General features: G+C 38.6%; 1 protein-coding gene across 12 annotated transcripts in view; it reads left to right on the forward strand.

Moving 5' to 3' along the window:
• The first annotated feature begins 8,405 nt into the window (after window positions 1–8,405).
• The window catches only part of CD44 (CD44 molecule (Indian blood group)), a 58,736-nt gene continuing 44,706 nt past the window's right edge, over window positions 8,406–22,435 (forward strand). For 3 of the 12 annotated variants that reach the window (XM_056345919.1, XM_056345918.1, XM_056345917.1), the window contains exon 1: window positions 8,407–8,594. In XM_056345919.1, coding sequence (XP_056201894.1) covers window positions 8,531–8,594 — 64 coding nt within the window. In that variant the 5' untranslated portion in view covers window positions 8,407–8,530. Of the gene's footprint in view, window positions 8,595–22,435 lie in introns of all 12 variants that reach the window. The other 9 variants (XM_056345920.1, XM_056345921.1, XM_056345922.1 and 6 more) reach the window with 5 other exon arrangements.

Below are 22,435 nucleotides of genomic sequence, written 5' to 3' on the forward strand. Positions count from 1 at the left end.
CAGAGTATGGTGTATTTTTACCTTTTTATTTCTCAGTTCCCTATGAGTGCTTCAATTAGTTCTCTAATGGGCTAAGCTAGAAAAAGTGCAAAATATTCTGGAACTGCTAAGTTCGGCAAAGACTGGGCCATGTGAACTGAGTTTCAGATATCTGTCTGTAAAGAAATGTGTGATTAAGGAGAGAGGAAAAACTAGCTAGGCTGGGATAAGAAATGAATTTGAATATGGGAGGGAGAAGTTAAAAAGGAATCCTTAAATAGTTGAGATAAGCTTTAGTATCCTTATATCTTTATTTGAACTAGACTGTTGAACATTCATAGCCTGTCTATCTCACATCTATACCCCTTGAGATATGCCTTATATAATTAATCACCTGGGGAGTAATAGATTTGTTAGAGTTGATGTTAGTGTAGGTCTGTCCTTCCCGAGCTAGCTAATACCAAGCAGTGACTTTCCTCCTGTATAAGGGAAAGAAGCTTTGTAGGAGTGCACTCAACACATTCCATTTGTCCCGACTCAAAAAACTGTTTAGTATGATACTCTTTTTGTGGTACTGACTAGCAGTTCCTGCTTGTTAGGTAGTGGTGTGCAGAGTTTATTACAGTACCAGATCTATCAGACTCAGAGGACATTTTTTTCTTCCTTCTATTATTTCTGCCTCTTCTATCCATTCCCCTAGGGAAACTTTTCATTAAATTCTTGTAACAATTAAACAAGGGTTCGTTACAGAAAAGAAACTGAGTGGAGTGTGAATCCCAACTAAATCTTTATGTGTATAACCACCTTTACCTTAAAAGTATCTTGCAAAAGATAGCAAGAGGGGCCTTTTGCTGATGGGACTTCCAGGTACAACGGACAGCAAATAAACTGCAAACTCTCTTGTTAGTTCTCATATCCATTTGTATATTACTGAATTTGCTCTCGTATCATATCTTTGAAATCTCAGATGACTCAGGCATAGATCATTTCTTGTAAATTCAGTGCAAGTTGGCTGAAACTTTAACATCTCAAGGAGTCTTAATAGCTTTCCAGATCTGACTTGTTCAAAATGCTGTTCAGACATGACCTGCTTAATCCTTCCAACAATTCAATAAAATGTTTAGCATATATAAGTAATGTTTTAGAGGTGAACAAATAACTCATGATACTTTATTTCTTGCTAGTTGCATATTTCTGCAAATTAAAAGTTAGTGAACACATTGCAACTATTTAGATATGCATTATTCAAAAGAATTTGGTAAATTCCTGAACAAGTGTTTTATTTACAAATTAATCACAAATGGTTGAAAAAGTAGTGTGCAGGAACCGAAAAATTATATGAGATTGGTTAGCAATGATGATCGTGTGATACTGCGTCATTTGATGATTAGTGTATTTATATAAAACACCAGCAAAGTGAAAATATTGTAATTTACAATTGCATAAACCATTGAATTTCTTTTTTCTGTAGAGATTTTCTGTCCAGTTGATATCTCTGTCACCCCAATCATTCCTCAAAAGGCAACCTGAAAGGACTGCAACTGAATGCAAGCACGTTTTCAAAATCATATTCAAGGTAATAGTTTTTTCTTAACTTCAGTAAGTTATTGTCACACAATATTACTCAAGAAAAGACAAAGCAAATAAACCACAGGTAGTATCAGCTTTTGGTCAGTAAGAAACATACTTTCTCAAACACAGCTGTGTTTTCTAGATATGTAATGAAAGAAATAAGCTTCAATGCATAATTGAACTCTTACCGACCATGTAATAATATCCCAGATGAGTGTTTATTTTTCATTTCTAAAATATCGGCTTTCATTGTTACTTAAGCCAAGTTGTTGAGTAGGCAATGGATGTGTGGTCTAGTGTGACAATTCGCAGTTCTAAGATAAACTCACTGTGTTGTAATAACATTCAGCTCCTCCCTTATCTGTTTTTTTACCAGAAATTCAGGAACATGGAAATGTGCAAAACCAGAGTTTTGGTCTCGCTAATTTTGTGAAATCTATTTTCTGTGCCTCTTTGCCAGCCTCACACAAAACTCCTGCCTCCAGAGTCACCCAGAATTATGTCCTTTTGCTTATTTATATAAAGAAAGCAATTTCCTTCAGAAGTCGTCATTTATTTTCCTTGACAATTCCCATATAAATTATGTACAGCTCAGAAATGAAAAATGCTTTCCTAATTGCCACCTCTACATGCTCCGAGTGAACTCCAAGGAGCAAACTGGTGGCGGTGGTGGTGGTGCTGGGGTGTCCTGCCTTGTGTATTCTCCATCCATGGATGGACGCTTAGTGCTGTTTGGATCTGAGGCACCTCCCTGGGCTCCCTGTTTTCCAGGTGGGCTCAGGGAGACAGCTGCCCTGGCTTTGTCTGGGTATGCCTAGGCGGGAAGGTTTGATATTCGGTAAAGAAGCTTCTGCTGTTGCACCAGGAGGAACCAAATTAATTGATTCCTGGCTATGTTTAACCTGCAGACCTAACAGTGTCTGAAAATATGTTATTTTTGGGGAAAGGGGGAAATGATAGTTGCTGCTGATGTGTGCATATCCAACAAGGCAAAAGGACTGCCTGTTTGAGGAAGAAGATGCTACTGCTGAAGTAAAGCATTACCTAAAGTCATGTAAGAGGGGCAGACTGCTTGGCGTATATTTTATGCAGCAAGTTTAGCATTCCAAAACTTAGCATTGTTATGCCTGTCGGCCTCCTCACCCTGTTCACCATATGATGTGCACACACCTGCACCTTCCCTCCTAAAGCCAGACTGGAACTAGCTATTATCTTTGTGTCTGAAAACAAACATGCCTATTATGGTCTAAAATTAGAATACTTTTCCTTCCCTTCCACCTTTCACAGTGGTCATAAACTGACTAACAGGGAGGCTGCTGAAATTCAGTAAGTTTCTGTTTATATATACAGACCAGGTCTGGTTTTAGTGTTCCTGGTAACTGGAAAAGACAGGCTTAACTATTCATTCCCACACTTCTATGTTTAGGGCACAGCCTAAATATGGCTATGGCAAGACTGGCACAAACAGACCTGGTGTGAACAGAAATTTTTCCATTAATGAATCCAACTAAAATCTGGTTCTTACTTTCTTTAGATATGAAAATATTTTATCAGTAGCTATAAATCTGATGTAATCCCTCTATCCTCTCAGATTATGTATATACAGAGGAAAAACGTAACACTGCATGCAGAGTTATCATAATATAGATACTGGGACTAAATCAAACACTGTTCACATCTGGCTTGACTCAAAATTCCTCAAAAGCAGTAGAAAACTTTCCTTGACTTTGACTGTCTTTGGCCAGGTCCATATTAGGCATAAGAGCCCCTAAGGATTTATCCGTAGGTACAGTTAACAGTTTGCCTATGCAAATACCAAGTGTTTCCCGAGTTGTGTGAATGTTTGCATTTTTTGAAAGCTCACCTGCTCTTCTGGAGGTTTAAATATTTGATTTAATTATTCTAACATGCTGCATAGAACAGAGAGTGAATAAGAAAGGAGGGGGGCTAAGGAGAAGGATAAATGAGTGGAGAGGAGAGAGAGAAGTCAAAGTAGAAGAAGCAAAATTAAAGGGAAAAGAATGGGAAGACAGTGGGGGGGAGAGTGAGGGAGATGAGAAAGAGCACATCCTGCAGGTGGCCCGGAGCCCGATTTACCTATCCTTGAACTGCAAATGAAAGAAATGAAAGTGGGAATACAGAATGCTTGGTGCAAAAATGGTAATTCGTGCTCTGATATATCGGTTTCCAGGTTCTTGTTGCATGGTGTGTGCTGGGAGGCCCAACCAGCGGGAGGGAGGGGCAGAGACAGGCTAGAACCACCTACAGAGAAAATGTCTCTCCTTCTCCCCTCGGTTCCCCCTGTACTCCCCCCACCCCCAGCTCTCTACACAGCTGCTTGTGGCTCAGTTAGTCACTGATGCATTCAGCATGCCTGTGCTGCATGCTTGGACAGCCGGTGGCAGCTGCTATGTACAGGTTTCCTGCCCCATCTCCAGCAGCAATGTAGTAACTAACTGGGTAGAGTGGTACAAGAGCTGTGAATGGGAACTGGTACTGTCATTGCCTGCCTGTGCTCTGCTGGGAGCCATGGAGGTCAGCCAGGGACCGAGTGATTTGGGATGGTGCTAGGAACAAGCAAGCTGATGGGGCCACATGGTCTGCCACAGGAGAAACCTTGCTGTAAAGAGTTTCTTATGGCCTAATTGAGCGATTCTGGCTGTCAAGATTTTTGCCTGTGTCGGATTAGTGAGTTGTTTAGGGATCTGGGGCAAACCAGTAAAACAGGCTGATGAATCCACGCAGTAGGTGCCAATCTGGGTTGCTGCCTTTCTCAGAAGTAAACAACTAGGAGCCATTGTTCATCTTCCTAACTCTCTGCAGGACACAGGCTGTAAATTACGTCTAGGAACAAAAGGCTGATGGGAGTAGAACCGGGTGCCCAACTTCCCAAGGGAGTGCTTGCCCTCCAGCCAAAAGAGTAGCTTTTCTGGCTTAAACCAGCACAGGCTCTTATGCCTTCCCACCAGCACTCCATGCCCAAGTGTGCAGTACAGGATTTGCTACGCTGAAGTATTTACAACTGTTTCCATTACAAAAGCTGGTTTCAGGGTTGATCATGGAAATTAAATCCAGTCTGAAACGCAGAAACAAGATTGCAGTCTAGGGACATAGGAGGAAATCTTATTAAAAATACCATATCTTATTGACATTACAGTTAAATGAGTATAAAATCCTCACTCCTCTCCCAAAACTGATTTACAGCCAGTCTCACAGACCAGCTGTAGTCTGTGCTGAATGTATGCTGCCATGACTAGAATTACTTAATGAGATTTGTACTTTTTATGTTCACCAAGACTACGTTCTTCAGCTCCCCATAACAAACTTGAAATTTCCACTACAATACGTTCAGGAAAGGATGTTTTTAATATTTTATTTTTTTAAAAAAAAGTCTGCTGATAATAGTGGGAAAAGAAAAGGTTTTCAAATAGAGAGCTTCCTTTTTTGAAGTTTCTGGTTTTTACAATAGACATGCCAACTATTTTGACAGAAAAAAAAATTTCATTCTTCCCACCTTTCAGTTGTTCCCATTTGATCATGAAACCACTCTCCATTGGTGTCTCTCTTTTCATTGTAAGTTCAGGTACATTCACTTTCTGATCTGTCCACATAACAACATCCAAGTAAGTATACATTATAAGGAGATGCTGCCCCACTGAATTCCGTGGAATTTTGGCCTTTGACTTCAGCTAGGCCAGAATTTTATCCTCTATAGGGATTCCCACAAAAATATCTCTATATCACTGTAAGCCATCCATGTTCCTTTTCTAGGGCTCTAAAACACATACTCCCTAATAGGATTTTTATCAAAATTAATTGGTGCTGGCTACAGTTCATGTATGTGATAAAATCATGCCTGAGTTATTTTGGTGCTTCTGTACTATATTGCACCATCATAGATTCAGTATCTGCTATTTCAAAGGCTTCACAGGAAAACACTTTTTAACATGCTGGGGGTTTATTCTTTTTAGTTGTATTGTTTCGTTCTCTTTTGAAAACTTAATTTAATTATTTGGTACCATTTATTATTTTACAAATTTTTAGTGCCAGTAATTTAACTGCTTGTTGCCAACAGAGTAAGCAAATTCCAAAAGTTTAAACATTTAACTATGTGATTTGTGTTGTTAACATATAAATCATCAGAACATGGGAATGGGAAAAAAATGATAGGCTCAACTTAAAGTGATGGTCTGTGGCATTTCCTCAGCTGAAGATTTGATTTAGGATTTTTCTGTTCCTATATACAAATATTGTCTTAAGCTAAAGGAAAAGTTATGTATTTCTCACAAAGAAACTCCCAAAACAAACAAACAAACAAACAAACAAACAAAAACCACCAAAACCCCCCTTTTCCTAGAGCTGTACATCTCCTTTGACTAAATTTTCTGGGTAGCATCAGGCCCTGTACTCTAAATTTGGACTGCTGCTTACTTCAGGGCAACATGTTTTAGGGGAGAAATTCCATTTTTGGGTGGGAAAGAAGGAAATACTTTTGTGTCAGCTTTTTTATTTGTTTGTTAATGGTAGTTCTTTGAAGTGTTCAGTGCATTGGAATGCAAGTGTGTGTCCTAGGCTGGCATGTAAGCAGGCAGATGGCATGTGAAATGGATAAACTTACATGTTATATACATCCAATTCATTAATTATTTCTGTGCTTATCACATGAAATGACGTGCTGTGATGAATTATTTTTCTTGTACACAGCTGTCTCTTCCTTTTGCATTAGGTATTAGCACACTCATGAAATTGGTCTAAATGTGCCTAATCTTAACCCAATTTTATAGAGTAACAAGCAAGACAGAATTTCCAGAGTGGAATACCATTCATCCCCACCAAACACACTAAGATGCATATCGAATAACATTCAGCATTGAGAAAGCAACCTGTCCATAATCTGATGTCAGAACGGCTAGAATTTGAAACTTCAGACCGTGGAGAGACTAGGAATTTCCAGCCCTGATAAAATAAGAGTTCTGCTTCTGTAACACTTGCTCACATCCCTGAAACAGACATTTTTCTCCACTTACCTGTGCCAGATAAAACTTACTTTCACTTTTTCATTCCATGTAATTGTGAATACAGGACATTAACAGAGAGGTATTTTATGTTTACCAAAAAATAAGACTCAAAGATACCTAAATTTTAATTAAATACTCCATTCTTCATTTTCATCTATAGGGGTGAATTGTAAACCTCATTTAGCAATTGAAGAAAAAGATAAGCTTAACAACCTTAAAACATGCATTAACTGTGCACCAGCTCTTTAAATCCCACTAGACTTCATTCATATAATTTGATGCCAAGCTATAAACATACAGGAATTCACAGAACTATTTCTTTTCCACTGCTATAAACAGTGAGGTATATAGGAGATTGTTTTTTCCTTGCTTATAAAGCCATTTGTTTCAAAAGAAAAAGTAGCGTATTCGCTAAATAAAATGTGTTTTATCTGTAACTTCAAAGTTGCTAGCTTCTTAATAAAAAGATCCCCTGTGTTTTAAGGAAAGATTTTCACTTTAACTTTGTCCCATCAGATATTCTAGACCCGTAGGAAAAGCCTGTTAGAACCTGTTGCTAAAAATTTGGCTGATTGAGGAAAGGATAGCCAACCATGTGTAAGTCAAAAGTCAAAGAAAAGGCGAAGTCCTGAAAACCTCTTTGTGTAATGTTCTTGTGCCTGTAGCTGGAAAGACCTGTCTGTATTTTTCCATTGTTCATGTTAACAGAGATTAAAAATTAGTGAGAAAATTCTTTCAAGTGGGAGGGCTGGCAAAATGGTAATCTGATATAGAACTATTCATTTCAAATTTGCCGAGTGAAACTGAAATCTAGGCATTACTGGCTGTCAATCATTGCCACATGTGGGTTGTTAAAGGTGAGATGTACTGGCTTTGGTGATCCCTGACCCAACCCCTCATTCCACTGCACACAAACCACTGCTGCAATTCTGCAGCTCTGAAGAGAGGCCAGTGTATGAAGAAACCATGAGAAATCACTAAGGCACACAGCAGACATAGCTTTCGCTTATCTACAGAGGCTTTGAGGTTTTCACCAGGGATTTCATGTGGCATCTACAGTCACACAAAACCTGACACTGCAATGAACATAAGTCCCTCAGGAACTGAGACCTCATCTGAATGTCAAAGACTGTCGTATGTTCTTATCCTGTTTCTCTGCTTTGCAAATTTGGAATAGCAGGAATAATTCGTCCTGTACCTCATACCATTGACACAATAAAATAGCAGCCTTAGTCCTCAGTATCACTGCTGGCACTGGCATCGGTTACCACTGTTGTTGGAGCAGCCTGTGCGGAGAAGCCCAGGGCAGAATGGGCTGTGGGAGACTGAGCTGCCTTGACTTACCTTCTGTGCATGGTTACCCTCCAGGGACAAATAGAAGCATTTTAGACAGGTCCATTGCAGAGCAGGCATTTCATTTGCTTTAAATAGAACTGCAAAAAGAGAAAATGATGAGATGGGACAAAATAAGCAAAATATTTAGGGGAAACCTGTGGGCAGTTGTAGGTGTGTTGCTGGGGTTCAGAAAATCCAGTGCTTTATGATGAGATTTTAAAATGCAGGAGGGGAGGCTTATAACAAACAGTGCCTTTCTGCGCTAACTCATGCAAGATTGTACAAATTTTCCTGCAAGTGCAGTAAGTATAACTTTTAACTGTACTTGTGTAAGAAGAGGAGGTTTAGTGCCTCTTTAAAACTCGAGTGTGGCTGCTTAGTCAGTACTAGCTCCCCCCTTCCCCCCTCCTTCTTCCACTGCTGGGTAACTTTTGTTGCAATATGGGTGTGACTTTTGATGGAGCTCCCCCTCCCAGTTATGTCATTACTTCAGTTCCTTTGAATCTGAATAAAAAGTGCAGCAAACTTCAGACTCATTGACTGCAGGCTTAACGAGCGTCAGGGCTTTCCTTCTTTCCGCAGCTTGCAAGGATCTCTGGATTTTGCAAAACAGTTCCAAGAAAACAATGGCCAGCTTCTTATGGGCAACTTTTGGATTATGTTTACTGAAGCTTTGTCTAACAGAAACACGTAAGTTTTTTATGAATGAAAACACTTATGGTTGCTAATAGGTTTATGCTTCAGACACCAAGAACTCTTCTGCTAGAGAGCTAACAGCTTTCTTGCATCTATATAAAGTTTTATTATTTGGAAGAGTTATCAGAGATGGTTTAGAACTGTAACTTCAGCTGTGCTGGTCTGTACAATCACGGAAAGCTGTGTATTGCTTGTAAAGGGCAATTCCAGATCTATAAAAAGTGAATTGCAGATCATTAAAGTTAAGTTTAAACTAAGAACAGAAGTACATGAGGGAATTTAGAATAGCTCTGGTAAAGCTTGGTTCGACAATGTGACTGGTGTTACAGACTTAGTTTTCTCTCCCAGCTCCATTTCAGACAGTAGAGAAAAGGGGGGGTGGGGGGGTGGGGGGGTGAGTGGAACCCCCCCCCCAACATACAACCACTGCATTCTTGAACTTACATGGGCAGAACTAACAGATAAAACATACTGCATTTGGACATAGCCTGGCTGAATAGAAGCAAAACTGCAGTTATCTGTGGCTGAAATTTGGAGAGCTTTTATGCCAAGCATGCTTGTTTCTGACTTCTTAAGGTTTATTTGGGGCAGACTGGCAAGATTTTGGAACACAGAGGGTTAGATTTGACTGCAAAATTCAGTTGTTTATCAATTAATTTTTTGTGTCTTTGTTATCTGCTTGAAATATTTGTATTTTAAAATGAAACATTAATACAGAGAAAAAAAATGAAATTTCTATGTCCAAAATGAGAATATGCTTTTGAAATTTCACATGGTGCAGGCTCAACCATGCTTGAGGGAAATGGCCATGCTTTTAACAGACTCTCACTGTGACAACAACTGCCTTGAGGCATTTTGTGGCTAGGGATAACAATTATACTTCTACATTATTTTTCTACTCATTGGCTTCAAGAGACTAACAAAATACATTTTTCATGGCCATTGTCACCCAAGAGCTGTGTGTGTATGTATACTAAATACATATCTTATTTGTCTGAGCAATAGTGCATACTTCTGTAATGGCTGCAGCAGTGCTGGGCTGTGAATGGGTGTGTTGAAGTGAACAGTTCCCAGCGTATCTGTGGTAGCTGAGGCACCCTCATTGCTTTTCGTTCTAAAATTGTCTGTCCATTGTACCAAAATGCTCTTGCTAAAATCAGGTATATGGATAAAGCCCTCAGAGAAAGGGCAGAGGTACTGTAGGCAGATCAAGTATGTCTGACTTGGTCGAAGCCTGTATGCTGTATAAGTATTATAATTATTCAGTTACTGCCTGCTCAACTGATTTCTCCTTTTATGAGCTGCAGGAGCATCCTAAAGAAGCAGAGTCTGCACTGACTCTGAGAATAATACATTTTTACAGCGAGATGTAGCAGAAAACCCCCTCTTTGGTGTAGTTACAAAAAGTATGTCAAACTTCACGTATGCCCCACAGGGAAGTTTCTTTAGTGGCTTAGAGAGGTATTATATTAGGCTATAGCTACAATATATTTTAATTGGTATGTGGTACATTCCAGCATGACTTTGTAGTCAGTAGTGACTTCAAAACAGCAGTTGATGGTGTGGTGTTTTGTTGTTTTTTTTTTAAACCAGTGACTTTACTGTGTATCACAGGGTAGTTGTCATCACTATTGGGAAAGACTTTGCTTGAAGACAAAATTCAGATCTACTCCTGAATAGGAATTTAAATTCTTTTAGTACAGAGTTTTGCGAAATTAGAAAGCACCTGTGATTACTGTTAATGTGGTTACTGAAGATGAGCTACTGAGAGCAGCTGAAAAACTTACTCATCCTGAGTTCTGTGCTGTTGTGCGTGTGCTGTCACTGACATGTGAGCAAGGTGCGTTCATGATATTGATGTGACTTTTGTTGTTTAAGGAGTCCAGATCAAGGAGGATATAGATGCTGTCATCTTGGTTAATGATGATTCTGGGAGAGGTTTTCCCCTGTGAGCACTATATATTTGTAAAAATATTTCTCTCAAAGTTTTCCTTGATTAATACAAAGTGAATCCTAGAATTTTGACACCCATACTGAAAGAAGCTGGAATAGAAGTAGTAGTAAAGATGAAATGAGAGAGGATGAGTCCACTAGTGAGAGGGAGGAGCTTAGCTATTAGCACTGGAGATATTGCCAGAGTCCCGGTACAAGGTAAAGCTCTGAGACAGGGCTACTTACTGTAGCTATCAGTCAGTCACAAAGGAAGGACCTGCCTGCCTCTTGACTTATATATCCATTATGTGAATTTGTAAATAACACAGATTGAAGAAGCTATTTGTGCTAGTTTATTTTCATTTAGTCCTTGCAGTGTGTATCTTGGCTATTTTCCCAAAGCTGAAAAGTAACGAGACTTTATTGAAGTTCACTTGAACTTCCATCATCATTTAACATGAAGGTTGCATACTTGCCCTTGAAATACTCTCACACAGAGAGCCAACAAACCATGGCAGAGGATTGTCTTGCAGTCTTGGAAAAATGTTTGTTGATTCTTTAGTTAAAGGTGTTCACCGCAATGTAGAACCATTACCTTGAAAACAGGAAGTCAGAGAAAGGCTTCATGAGGAAAGAGCATTATACAATTGAGGAATAACTTTTTAAACTAAATGTTTTAAAATCACTGGTAGCCGTAGCCAAGGTTAAACAAAATGTTCCCCCATACCTGGTGTGTAATTCTTTCCAGAACAGTTCCCATGACTTTTATTGGCCAGGATTTGAAGATGGTATTACTATTGAAGTTAGTCATCTAGCACCTAAACTTCCATGAGGTTCTGCTGTAGCAAGAACATCCCAGCAGGATGAGATGTCCTGAGATACTGATAGACAGGTATAAACAGCAGAGAGAATCATGAGCTCATTACTGCTAAAATATTTGTGGCAAATATGGGTTCACAAGAATTTCATTAAGGTGTTAAAAAATGCTTTCATTGAAGGACAATTGCCATTTCAAATGAAAGAACTTAAGGAAGAGAGCAAGATAATATAGTGAGTAAAACTGTAGATCTCAAAGGAAGTTTGATTGTATAGCAAAGAGCTTGGGGGATTGCAGGAAGCAACTAAAATTAGTTATATAGACATCATGAAGACTTGAGAAATTTAAGTTAGAGAAGAAACCTGAAATATATCCAGGCAAGAATCTAGTGTAAACCTCTGCAGACATATCCACTAATTTGGATGCCAACTGTCAGGAAAATGGGGAAAATAAATGAGGAATAAAAAAAGACAGATAGCAGCAGCAATCAAGTTAATGCATAATAGGAGCGGAACCTATAGATAAGTGAAAAGTTAAAAAAAGTAAAACCAGCATTGCTGACATGGCATAGGAAAAAGCTCTGGTGAGCTCTGTGGGATATGGGTTCATTAAAAAGCAAAGAGCAAACATGGCAAGATGGCGATGTTCTTGCCAGAGAAGAGATGGCATTCAGAGGGAGTGGCCAGACGGCATCAGTAATTAGGTTTGAAAATAGGTTGCAAGGCGCATTGTTTCCAAGGACAGATTAGATAAGGACAGACTAGATCAACATCTTTAAAGGACAGTTTGGGTGTTGGTGGTTATGCTACTGGGTAAGAGGATGGAGTAGAAGACCTCTGCTAGCTCTGTTTCTTCTTTGATAAAATAATAATTTTAGTTCTGAATGTAGTTGACTGGTAGTGGAATACATTATAGAGGAGCAATGAAAAAGTGATGTAGAGTTTCTCATATAAGGAGAGGATAAGTCAGTTCAAGAGCTTAGAAGTCTTTTGGAATTCCAGAGATACTGTAAGAATACTCCTCCATTGGCTTTTCTGGTCTTCTTGCCTCACATTTGTTCCCACAATAATGGATAAGTGTTTGAAAATATAGGCAAGATAGAAGACGATAACTCTTAACTTCATATGACATATATTCCATTATTTAGAAAAAAAAATAATTTTTAAAGAGAACCCTATGTGAGAGAGCAAGGGAAGGTATTCTGCCAAACTCTTCCCTAAAATTGCTTTTTCCAGGACCAAGGTTGAATGCATATAGTCACCTGTGAACTGTAACTTCACAGAGTGGATAATCATGAGATAAACATGACCCACCGCAGTAATCTTGCCTACTTTGAAAACAATACAACATTGTACTGGAACTATTCATGATGTTCAGAACACATGATATTTTAGCATCAGCTGGTGACTGAAAACACGCTTTACCAAATCCAATTTTTCAGCACTAAATTGAATTCTTAGACTAGAGCAGTTCAAACTTTCAACTGAAGGCCAGCAAAGTGAGAGGAGCAAAAAAGAAGTTGGGTTTGTCACCAACACATCTCTGAAACATACATCATGGTTGCTACCAAGTAAAACCCACATCCACAGTCTGTTTTGTTCTTTGCCTTTACTCCCCTCTTTGTGATATATCTGGTGGTTTGGACTGGTCTCCATGGGTTATCAACAACTGTAGGCGTGAAGCCTGTTTGGCGTAGCTGCTGGTCAGACTAGACCAGAAATTCATCAGCTGTTAACATGTAGTTGTCTTTCACTCCCAGGGAGGTAATAATCATTTCAAAGCCATCAGACACTGTAATTTTCAGTGACCATTATGGCTGCTGCTAATATTGGTGGCACAGAGGATTGTGTCAGTCTGGAATGTTTATCAGTTTGCTCCCTTCCAAATCACAGGCTTCCCTACGGTGGCATCAGCAGTTATCTCAGTAGCAGCTGGCGGTGATTTTCCTCCCTTGCCGCGGCTGCCGGAGCTGACCCCACCCAAGGGACAACCGAGCAGCTCCTCATATGAATGAGTTTGCAGGCAGTGAAATGGCAACTGAGAGAAAGAGGGGTTTTCTCTGGAGAATCAGTCAGACTGAAAGTTTAGCTAATTGTGATTTAAAATTCAAACCTTTGTGACTGTTTCCTGCCTAACAAAACCTGCAGTCATTTTTGGAGTCTGTGCCTACAATTAAGAACATAATTGAACTCTCTTTTGTATGCACTAACTTTGGGACTTTCCAGTTCCTCTACATGACAACACTGGCTGTGCTAGATAATGCAGCAATCTTATTTCAGTACGATAACTTTGAACCTTCACATTGTGAAACAGCAAAAAAAGAAGACAGAAAGGAGCTGAAGAATAAACTATGATTTTAGCAATTAGTAACGTGGAAGCTCAAGCAAACATGACAAATCAAATTAAAAATCACAGAGAAGACCTGAATCTTACATCTGCAGTTTGAAAAAATACATTGCTTCATTTTTTTCGTTCCTTCTCTTGATGACTGAGCTCAGCGCAGTAGCTGGAAGCATTAAGACTGTGTTGTATCTTTGCAAAAAAAAAAAAAAAAGAAAAAAGGAAAAAAATCAGACATGCAGCAGCTGTGGTAAAACTTCCGTCTCTGTTTCTGTTAACAAAACTGTTCCAAAAGCAATGTGAGATGGTTATAAAAGAGGTTGCCAGGGTACAGGCTGACAGCTGCCTAGGAAAATGGCATTAGCCAGCAATCATCAACTACACAGTTAATGTCTGATTTATTAAATACCTGCTTTCGTAAATAAGAAGCTACCCTTGACAGAATGTAAAATAGTAAAAAAAATCTGATGTGACATAGCTTTTGTGGATTATATATGTCTCATGGTGGCAGCATGTTAGCAAAACAGGTTCTCAGAAGTATATTTCCCTAGGGGGCTTTTTTATTGTTATTTTTGTTAATAGATAGGTGTCTGTAAAGAAGCAGGGTGTGGTATGTGTGGGTAGATGTAATGAAGAGTTTCTTGCAGCATTCCCATACAGAAGTGAAAGGTTAACTGGAGCTCAGCATATGGGTTTTGGTCACACAGGACCCTCTGGGCAGATGTGAGAGACCTCTGTCGAGGCAGAAAGCAAGCTGGTATCCAAATTGGGGTCTAGAAGTCAAGCACCAGCCTTGAATTGGCAGCTTCTCTGAGGGAACGTGTCTCACCACCAGGAGCACTTATCAGCAAGGGCTTGGTATCACACTTGCCGGAGCAGCATGAGCGCCACTGTTCTCAGAGAGTAGGCAGAGCCCACATGCCCACTCAATACAGACTAAGCAAGCTGGCAGCCGCTCCTTCCACAGCATGTAAATGCAGTAGTTCAACAGCACCATGCAGGTGTTTGTGATGGCAGTGGTTAGTCCTTTACCTACTCTTTACCATCAGCCATGCACATCTTATCTACAAGGTGGAGTATCCCTACTGCAGAATGAGACTAAGGCAGTAAAAAGTACATCGCTGCTAGGGGCAGCCAGGCCTTCCCAACTCCATTACGGTGCTCTAGCTGAAGCTTCTGCACCAGGAATATGGAATAGTTAACTGGGCAGGTTCAAGGGAAAGTAGTATTTGCCAGTTATAAAGAAACATGATTCATTAATAATGAAGACGCTGAGGGTGAAGCCTGAACTTACCTTAGTGTTTCACTTTTACTCACTTCCCTGTTATTCCTCCTCCTGCTTGATTAGGTGTCCTCCATTAATTTGCATGTCCTTTCCCTTTTCTGTCATTCACTCTGGCATGCAAGTGTAGAAAAAAAGCCTTTTTTACTAATGAGTCTTCATAGTTATAAATGCAGGTTTTTGTTCTCTGTTTCTCTATATTTCTTATGCATAAATTCAACGCATAGGAACATCTACAACATGGAAGTGAAATAATATGTGTTCTCTTCAAATCAATTTCTCCAGTAGCAGTGCTATAAAAATCAGTTAAATCTTATCTTTGTTGCTCTGACAGTTTATCCTGTTTACTTTTGTGTATGTTATCTGTACACACACTGAAGGCTGGCAGCTATTTTCAGTTTAGTGGCACTTGGTTCCTGTTAGACAAGTATGGTTTTCTTAAAACTAAGTATAGTTTTCTTAAAAAGTTCTTATTCAAGATTTATCTTTTTATGATTAGGGGTGTTGGAAGCTGTTTGGTAAATGAGAACTGACTTAAGTCTTTTGTCCTACTGTCAAACTTAACACTTCTTTTGGCTCAAGATCTTTAAAAGTTATTTAATAATTAACTGAAGAAATATGTCTTAAATTTAGTCAAGTTTCTCTCCTGTTTGAAGCAATACTTTTTGGTGAGAACTATCAGCTATCTCCTTGAGAACTGGTAGGTATTTGTATGTAAAGGCTTGATACTCTGGGAAAGATGAGTGCCAGTAGGCATAAAATGACCCAGCAAGTCAGAGACGGCAAGAATAGACCCACTGTCTCTAACCCGAAGGTGGGCCACCTGCTCACAATGCCAGAAAACCATGTGGCCAGAATGTTACAAGTCCAGAGGAGTTTGAGTGCCACTGTGCAGCAACTATGTGCATCCGGGTGGTACCCAGATATATCTTTTAAATGTCCACCTCTTCTTTTAAACAACTTTTTCTGTTTCTCACACCTTTTTACTGTTGTCCCCACTAATCCATCTCTGTCTCTCTGGGACATCTGGCTGAAGCAGTCTCATAGATCTGATAGACTCATGTAAGCATGATAGAAGGTTATATCCGTTCGATCCATTTGAAAATTCTGTTCAGCAGCTTAGTCATTCTCAGGCAAAAGGAAACATAGAGACCAAGTTCTTCTTACAAGAGATAGGCCTTAGAGAAGACTCAAATGACAAGAAAATTCTCTCATTCATATATTTTACGATTTTCTTTTGGTTTTGTCCTTCTGTGCTGTCAAGTCTCACTTACTGTCATTGTGTTCAACATAAGGCTAATAGGGCAGGAACATCCTGTGACTTCACATCAGTAGTAACAAAATGCTACTCTTACATTGCACTAGCTAGAGTGCCTTTCTTTTCTGGGAGGAGCAAAAACTCTTGTAGCACAGGAAATAAAAATACTTTTTTTGAAATCTCATATTGAGCTCTAAACTCTTAGACTCCTCTTTTCTAGAATGTAACAAAGTAATTTTATAGCCTACAGATAATAGATGTTTGGTGGTTCCAGTTCATCACTGAATGGGCACAGCTACGATTTTAGGCAGGCAGCTATCATCCACAGTTCTTGTATTAAAAGCAGTAACAGGCAGAAGTTGCAAGCGTGTGAGACACCTTCCCATGGTGACTGCTTAGAGCGAAGTTTCTTTCCTGCTTTTGTGGCTTGCCTCAGAAAACCCTGGATCTGTTTGCTCACTGTTGTGGTGTAAAATGTTGCAGAGCTCTTCTCAGAGTGTGTATGATGAAAGACTTTTTTGTCTCCTGACATTTCCATTAGATCAGTCCTATTCATTCATTTTCTCGTGGCTGTATTTCCTGGCTGCTTGTTGGGCGGGAAAAGATCACAGTAGTTTTATTCTATTTTCTCAACATGTCCTTGACCTGCCAAGTCTCACACATTATCTGGTAGTGATATAGTTCATGTTCACACTGGACAGAGAACAACATTAACTGGCTTTTAAAACAGTGAAGCAGAGGCAATCTTAGAGCATTGTGGAAGGGTAAAGACCACTACAGTTACTCAGTTTTTTTCAGAGCATGTCTAGGCATAAGTGCTAGGCAGCATTTTCTTTCTCTGTGGGTTCATGTGGATTAGACAAAAGAGAAAACCCTAATTTATTAAGACAAATGACTGAATCCAAATTTGTTTTCTGTTAATACTTTGCTAAGAGTATATTTTTATCCAAGTAGTGTGTGTAACAAGTGGTTTCTATTTCTTTCTGGAGTTGGAACATTTTTTTCTTCTTCTTTTGTATTTTCTAACAGCTTCACTATTTATATAAAGCCAGTGGGGGCCAGCCCTATTGTATATTAGTATACATAGTATATTACATACAGAACAATGCAAGACCGTAAAATGTTGCAATAGTGCCCTTAAAGATCAGTGGAATTTCTACCCAACATTTTCCACTTGCAAATGAATTAACTCCTTAATTCATTTCCTTTGACAAGCAAAGGAGGAAAAGTTCAAAAACTCTCTCTACCTGACTAGGTTACCATTCAAAATAAAATACAGGCAATGTTATTTGCTTCAACTGCTTCTATGTTGTCACAATCCCATTTAAAAAACAAAGTAGCATAGCTACAGCATTGAAAGTCATGCATCCAGCAAGGGTTATATCCACTAATAATCGACAAGAGTGTTTGTTGATAACATCTACTTGATGATACACATCTACATCTTCAAAGCTCAAGGTGCTCATTAGTAACAAGACGAAATGTTTTCTCCCCAATATATCCTACAGCATCTTAAACATTTGAACATTTCAACATCGACATATGTCTGAGATGTATTCCTTCCACTTGTCATCGGCTGGATTCTTCCAAGTACTGTAGAAGAAGAGCTTGAGTTCTTGAAAAAGATTTAACGTCTTATGCTTTCTCAAACTATCACTTCAGAAACAGGTTGTCTCTCTAATGAAACTTTGTCCTGTATAATATTTCTTTTTCTTGTGTTACGTGGAGTTGACATAAATATTACATTTTGTCTAGAGGGGTTTACTATCTTATCTGGTGTGTGTTTCATCAACACATTCAGCACATTTGGAATCAGGCTGAATGTGTTTAAACTATTGTAGAACCTAAAATTTCAGCTCTGGATATACTGTTATTTAACAGAGTAAAGATCATCCAAGAGAGTAAGAAAGAAGTGATCTGACAAACACACTGACAGAAGATAACAACAACTTGGGGTTTTTGTAGCTCTTTGGAAGTCAGTGATTTTGTCCCCACCTCAAAATAAGTCACCCCAGCAATGTAGCTGTAAATAGCACATTTTTCTCCTAAGTCCCAGCCACTGTGCCATCAGCAAGATTAGTGCCTCTTTCACTTGAATTTCAGAAAGCAGCTATTTCAGAAATTCAGAAAGGGATATTTCAGCTGAGGCAAGCATTATTATTAGTAGTAAGAAAAAAGCCCTTGTACAAACATTCTTCTGCTGGTACAGAAGTGAACATAAGTACAGAGGACCAGAGCATTCTCTGGGAAGCTTTTATCTTAGAAACAGGAAACTCTTCAGTTACTAACTGGTAATCCAACATAGATCCTGGCTATAAAACCTTGCTTCAGCTGGACTATCCACATCAGAAAATACTGTTTATGAGTAAGAGCTAAGTATTTTCCTAATTTTTGAAGCATCCTTACAAACCATTGTTTGCAGACCTGCACTGAATTTAGTAACGGAATCGGTCAAATACTTATCTGACTTTATTGCTCATACCCATAGTACTCAGGCCATGTCACTTTATCAACACCAGTCAGAATTATATTACTGTTGACTCACAGCAATTGCAAGGCAACAGTTTGCAACATTTTAGCACCTTTTTCCCACCCTCAACATGATACAAATATATCTACAATAATGGTCATAGCAACATGTTCAAGTCCTAATATAAGTCTGCCTTTTGCTTTTTAGCTTACTGGTTTGGTATCCTGAATTGGCTGCTGTATTGGGAGATATCCTGATATCTCCCATCCTTCCAGAGCAAATAGTTTTAAGAGTCAGCTGAATTAGCAGTGTTTCAGGAATTGGTATAGTAAGGTGTGTCTAAGACGTGCTTTCAAACTGTTCAAGAAAGACAAATGGAATCTATACGCAACGACTGGTAGCAGATCATCTGGAAAAGTGGTTCCATGCTGCGTCAGCTACTTCTGCGGTTCCTAAGAGAGATCTCTGCTTTGTTTAAAGAACTTTCCACTTTTATTTCTTGCAAGTATGTGATGAGACCTTCTTACTTCTAATTCCAGAACGCTATACTGACTTGCTTTCCTTTCCAGCTCTGATACCAGCTTACTGGTCTCAAGCTATCTTTCCTGTATATAGCTCACTGTTAATATTCATTGTCATGTGGTAGTAATGGGTCACACAAGATCAGTTTCTTTGTCTTAGTTTACCTGACAACTCAATGAATTTTTTGTAGTATCTGAATTCACAGAATATTGAGGCCACACTGCCAATGCCTCTTTCCCATTCTTCCCACGTGCAAATGCATCTTCCCTGCCTCTTACGGATTGTTAAGTTTAAATAAACTTTTTTTTTTTAAAAAAAGGAAAGATATATTAAACTCAAGGCATATCATTATTCTCACCACATTTCTGATAGCAACAGCATTGTGTTCATACTAATGTTAACTATGATCTCCAGTTATTAAACATACCTTTTTACTAAACCAGTTATAAAAGGTTCAAAACTAAGACTGTAAGAATTATTAAAGAAGCCTAACTGAACATCTAACTTGAGATACTAATAACTTGCATACATCTTAGAAAAGTTTCTTGCTAGTCATTACTTTCAGTATAAATCTCAAGATTCTTAAAACTGTAGTATATGGATGGATGGAGTAACACAGAGTCCAGAAAATGGAAATATTTTCCCACCAAAAATTCAAGTGGGAGCTGCCTGCTGGCCCAGGCATTCTGGTTACTGGCTATGGGATCCTTGCCCTTATGAGTATCAGCAAAAAAACAAAGGGAGTAGTGGATGTGACAGTGTTCTCTTCCATTGTCAGAAGCTTGCACTGATTTAAGGTGGGGTAAGACCTTTCCCATTGATTTCTATAGATTCTAAATGAGATTTGCTTAAGTAGATTGTGTTAAGCATTACACACTTTTTACAAAGTGATAATTTCCAAAGGTAGGTTTTGTTTGAACCATACTTACTTCAGATCCCAAGCCAAGTCTTTCTGCCAATGAAAATACTGTTTGGATTTTTTTTTCTCTGTCTGTCCTAATATTTCCAGAGCAAAATTTCAAGGTCTTCAGGAAGTAAAAATGAAGTGTATTTCACAAGTTTTACTTTTTTCAGTAGGGTGCAGTATGCCTCCAATGCTCCTGAGAGCACCATGGTTGCCATCCCTCCATTGAAAATGTACTTATGACTGGGTACTTCTTGGGTTTTTATGGAGAGAAACACATTGAGGTCAACCCATTCTCCATCTCTGAAACTGCAGTAGCTTGTACATACAGCTGGATAAGCAACTTTCATTTTCATTACTGCCTGTGAATTAAGTTCTTCAGACTTCTTCCATGATCTCTTCTTCAGAGAATGCTTTCTTCCAAGACTGTTTCTTTACTTTTTCTTTTGTACCCAGTATTTCTGATCTCTTTGAAACACACCATTTGTAAGGTCTTGTGGGTAACAAGGACCAGACAGCACTGCTAGCAGAGGTTACTCAAAATCCCATTGTGGAAAGAAAATGGTATTTCAGTGTAACATCACAAAGCAGTCAGCTTTTGCTAACCATTGATTCTAACAAGTAAATTTCTTCAGGTTTTGGTTTTGATTTGATTATCATTCATCCAGTGATTTGTTAAGACTTAGAACTTTTCCATACTCTTGAGACCTCCAGAAGGCAGATGATATTATGCTTTATTCTGCTTTATTGTGAAAATCACAAATATTCAAAAGTAGTGTATTATCCATCTTTAAAACTGCAAAATTACATGCAAAGGTTACAGTTACATTCTTAATATGAGAAATCTGGATTTAGTATGAATCATTAAATCATGCATTACATTGGAGGTTTCACTTCCCCAGTTTCATTTCTAGCAGGCCAAATTCAACAGATTATCAGACAGTATTTTAATCAATATGCAATTACCAACTATGATCCCTGGTTTAAGTCTTTAATGTTGTACTACTTTGTACTCTTTGTAAGGTATCTTCTTGTAAATCTACACAAGAAACTTCTACAAAAGGTTGGGTTTCATCTTAATTTTCCAAGGCATTTGAAAAAAATGGAGAGGGAAAAGAAACTGGGAATGAGTTCATGTGCATTGTGGGGATGTTGAGTTTGGAATAACTACTAATATGTCTCCTATTTGGGCAGTCCTCTTCTGCCATTGTTTGTTACTAGGAAGTTGGCATGGGTCTTTTGTCTTTTGACATGTCTTACATTGTGAGGCATATCCTAAGCAGCTGCCTTCTTTTTAGTGTGACTGCCAGACTAATGTTACCTTCATTTTAACTCGCTGGCTTTCAGAGCTTTAAAAAAGATTCTTGGGGTTCCCTTCTCTGTTGTTTTCTTGCAAAGTGGACTTGTTAAAATCAATAGATGTTCTACTTCTTATTCAGCATCTTCTTTTCTCTTTTTCAGTTTTGGTCATTGTTTGCTTTTCCATAATGAACTTACTGCACAAATGAGTTTAAAATTTGAGAATCCTTATTAGTGGTTTTCCTGATAACTCAGAGGAGCAGAGGAAATATAAAAAACCATAGTTTTAGAACTTTAGAAGTTTAGAAATTGTTTATAAAAAAAAAATAATGCAATATCATGTGAAAAATAGTTTCAAATCACAGCTGGTATTATTATTGAGTAACAGCGCAAATCATTAAAATTCAAAATCTGTCATTCAATTGGACTTGTTAACTGTCGGTCTGATTTTGCAGTAATTTCTTATCTAAATAACCACAGACCTTAAAACAGACTTCTTGTGACTTGTCAGATCTTAGATGGAGGCTGAATGTAAAAGCTGTAAGAACACCATAAAATAATAATGTAATGGTTCTTTGCTCTTACAGCATTCTTTATCAGTAAATCTAGAATTGCTTTATTAAGGAGGTTAGTTGCAAACTGAGGCAAAGAGAAATGAATTGACTTATCCAGGTTATATCAGTGGGTAAATGACAGAGCAGGGAATAGGCATAAGGCCCTTCGACCTCCAGGCTGGAGGTATGTCTGCTGAGAAACACTGTCTCACCTGCTTTTATCCCAAATGACTAAATGGTTTGATTTCAGTCAAACAATGAAAGTCAGACTCCAACTATTATTCACCAGCTTTGTTTCATGTATGTTTCTTCACCTGCACTGCATGGAACTGATCCCAACTGATTTGCTTCACAGTCCCTGTTACTCAGCCTTTGGGGTTAGACTACTCATTGTACAGCCTGAAGCTTTCCTAGTATTGACAATGATGATTATGTTTTCATCATCTTGAGTAGGGCA

Source organism: Falco biarmicus, chromosome 7 (genome assembly GCF_023638135.1).
Source record: "Falco biarmicus isolate bFalBia1 chromosome 7, bFalBia1.pri, whole genome shotgun sequence".
Lineage (NCBI taxonomy): Eukaryota > Metazoa > Chordata > Aves > Falconiformes > Falconidae > Falco > Falco biarmicus.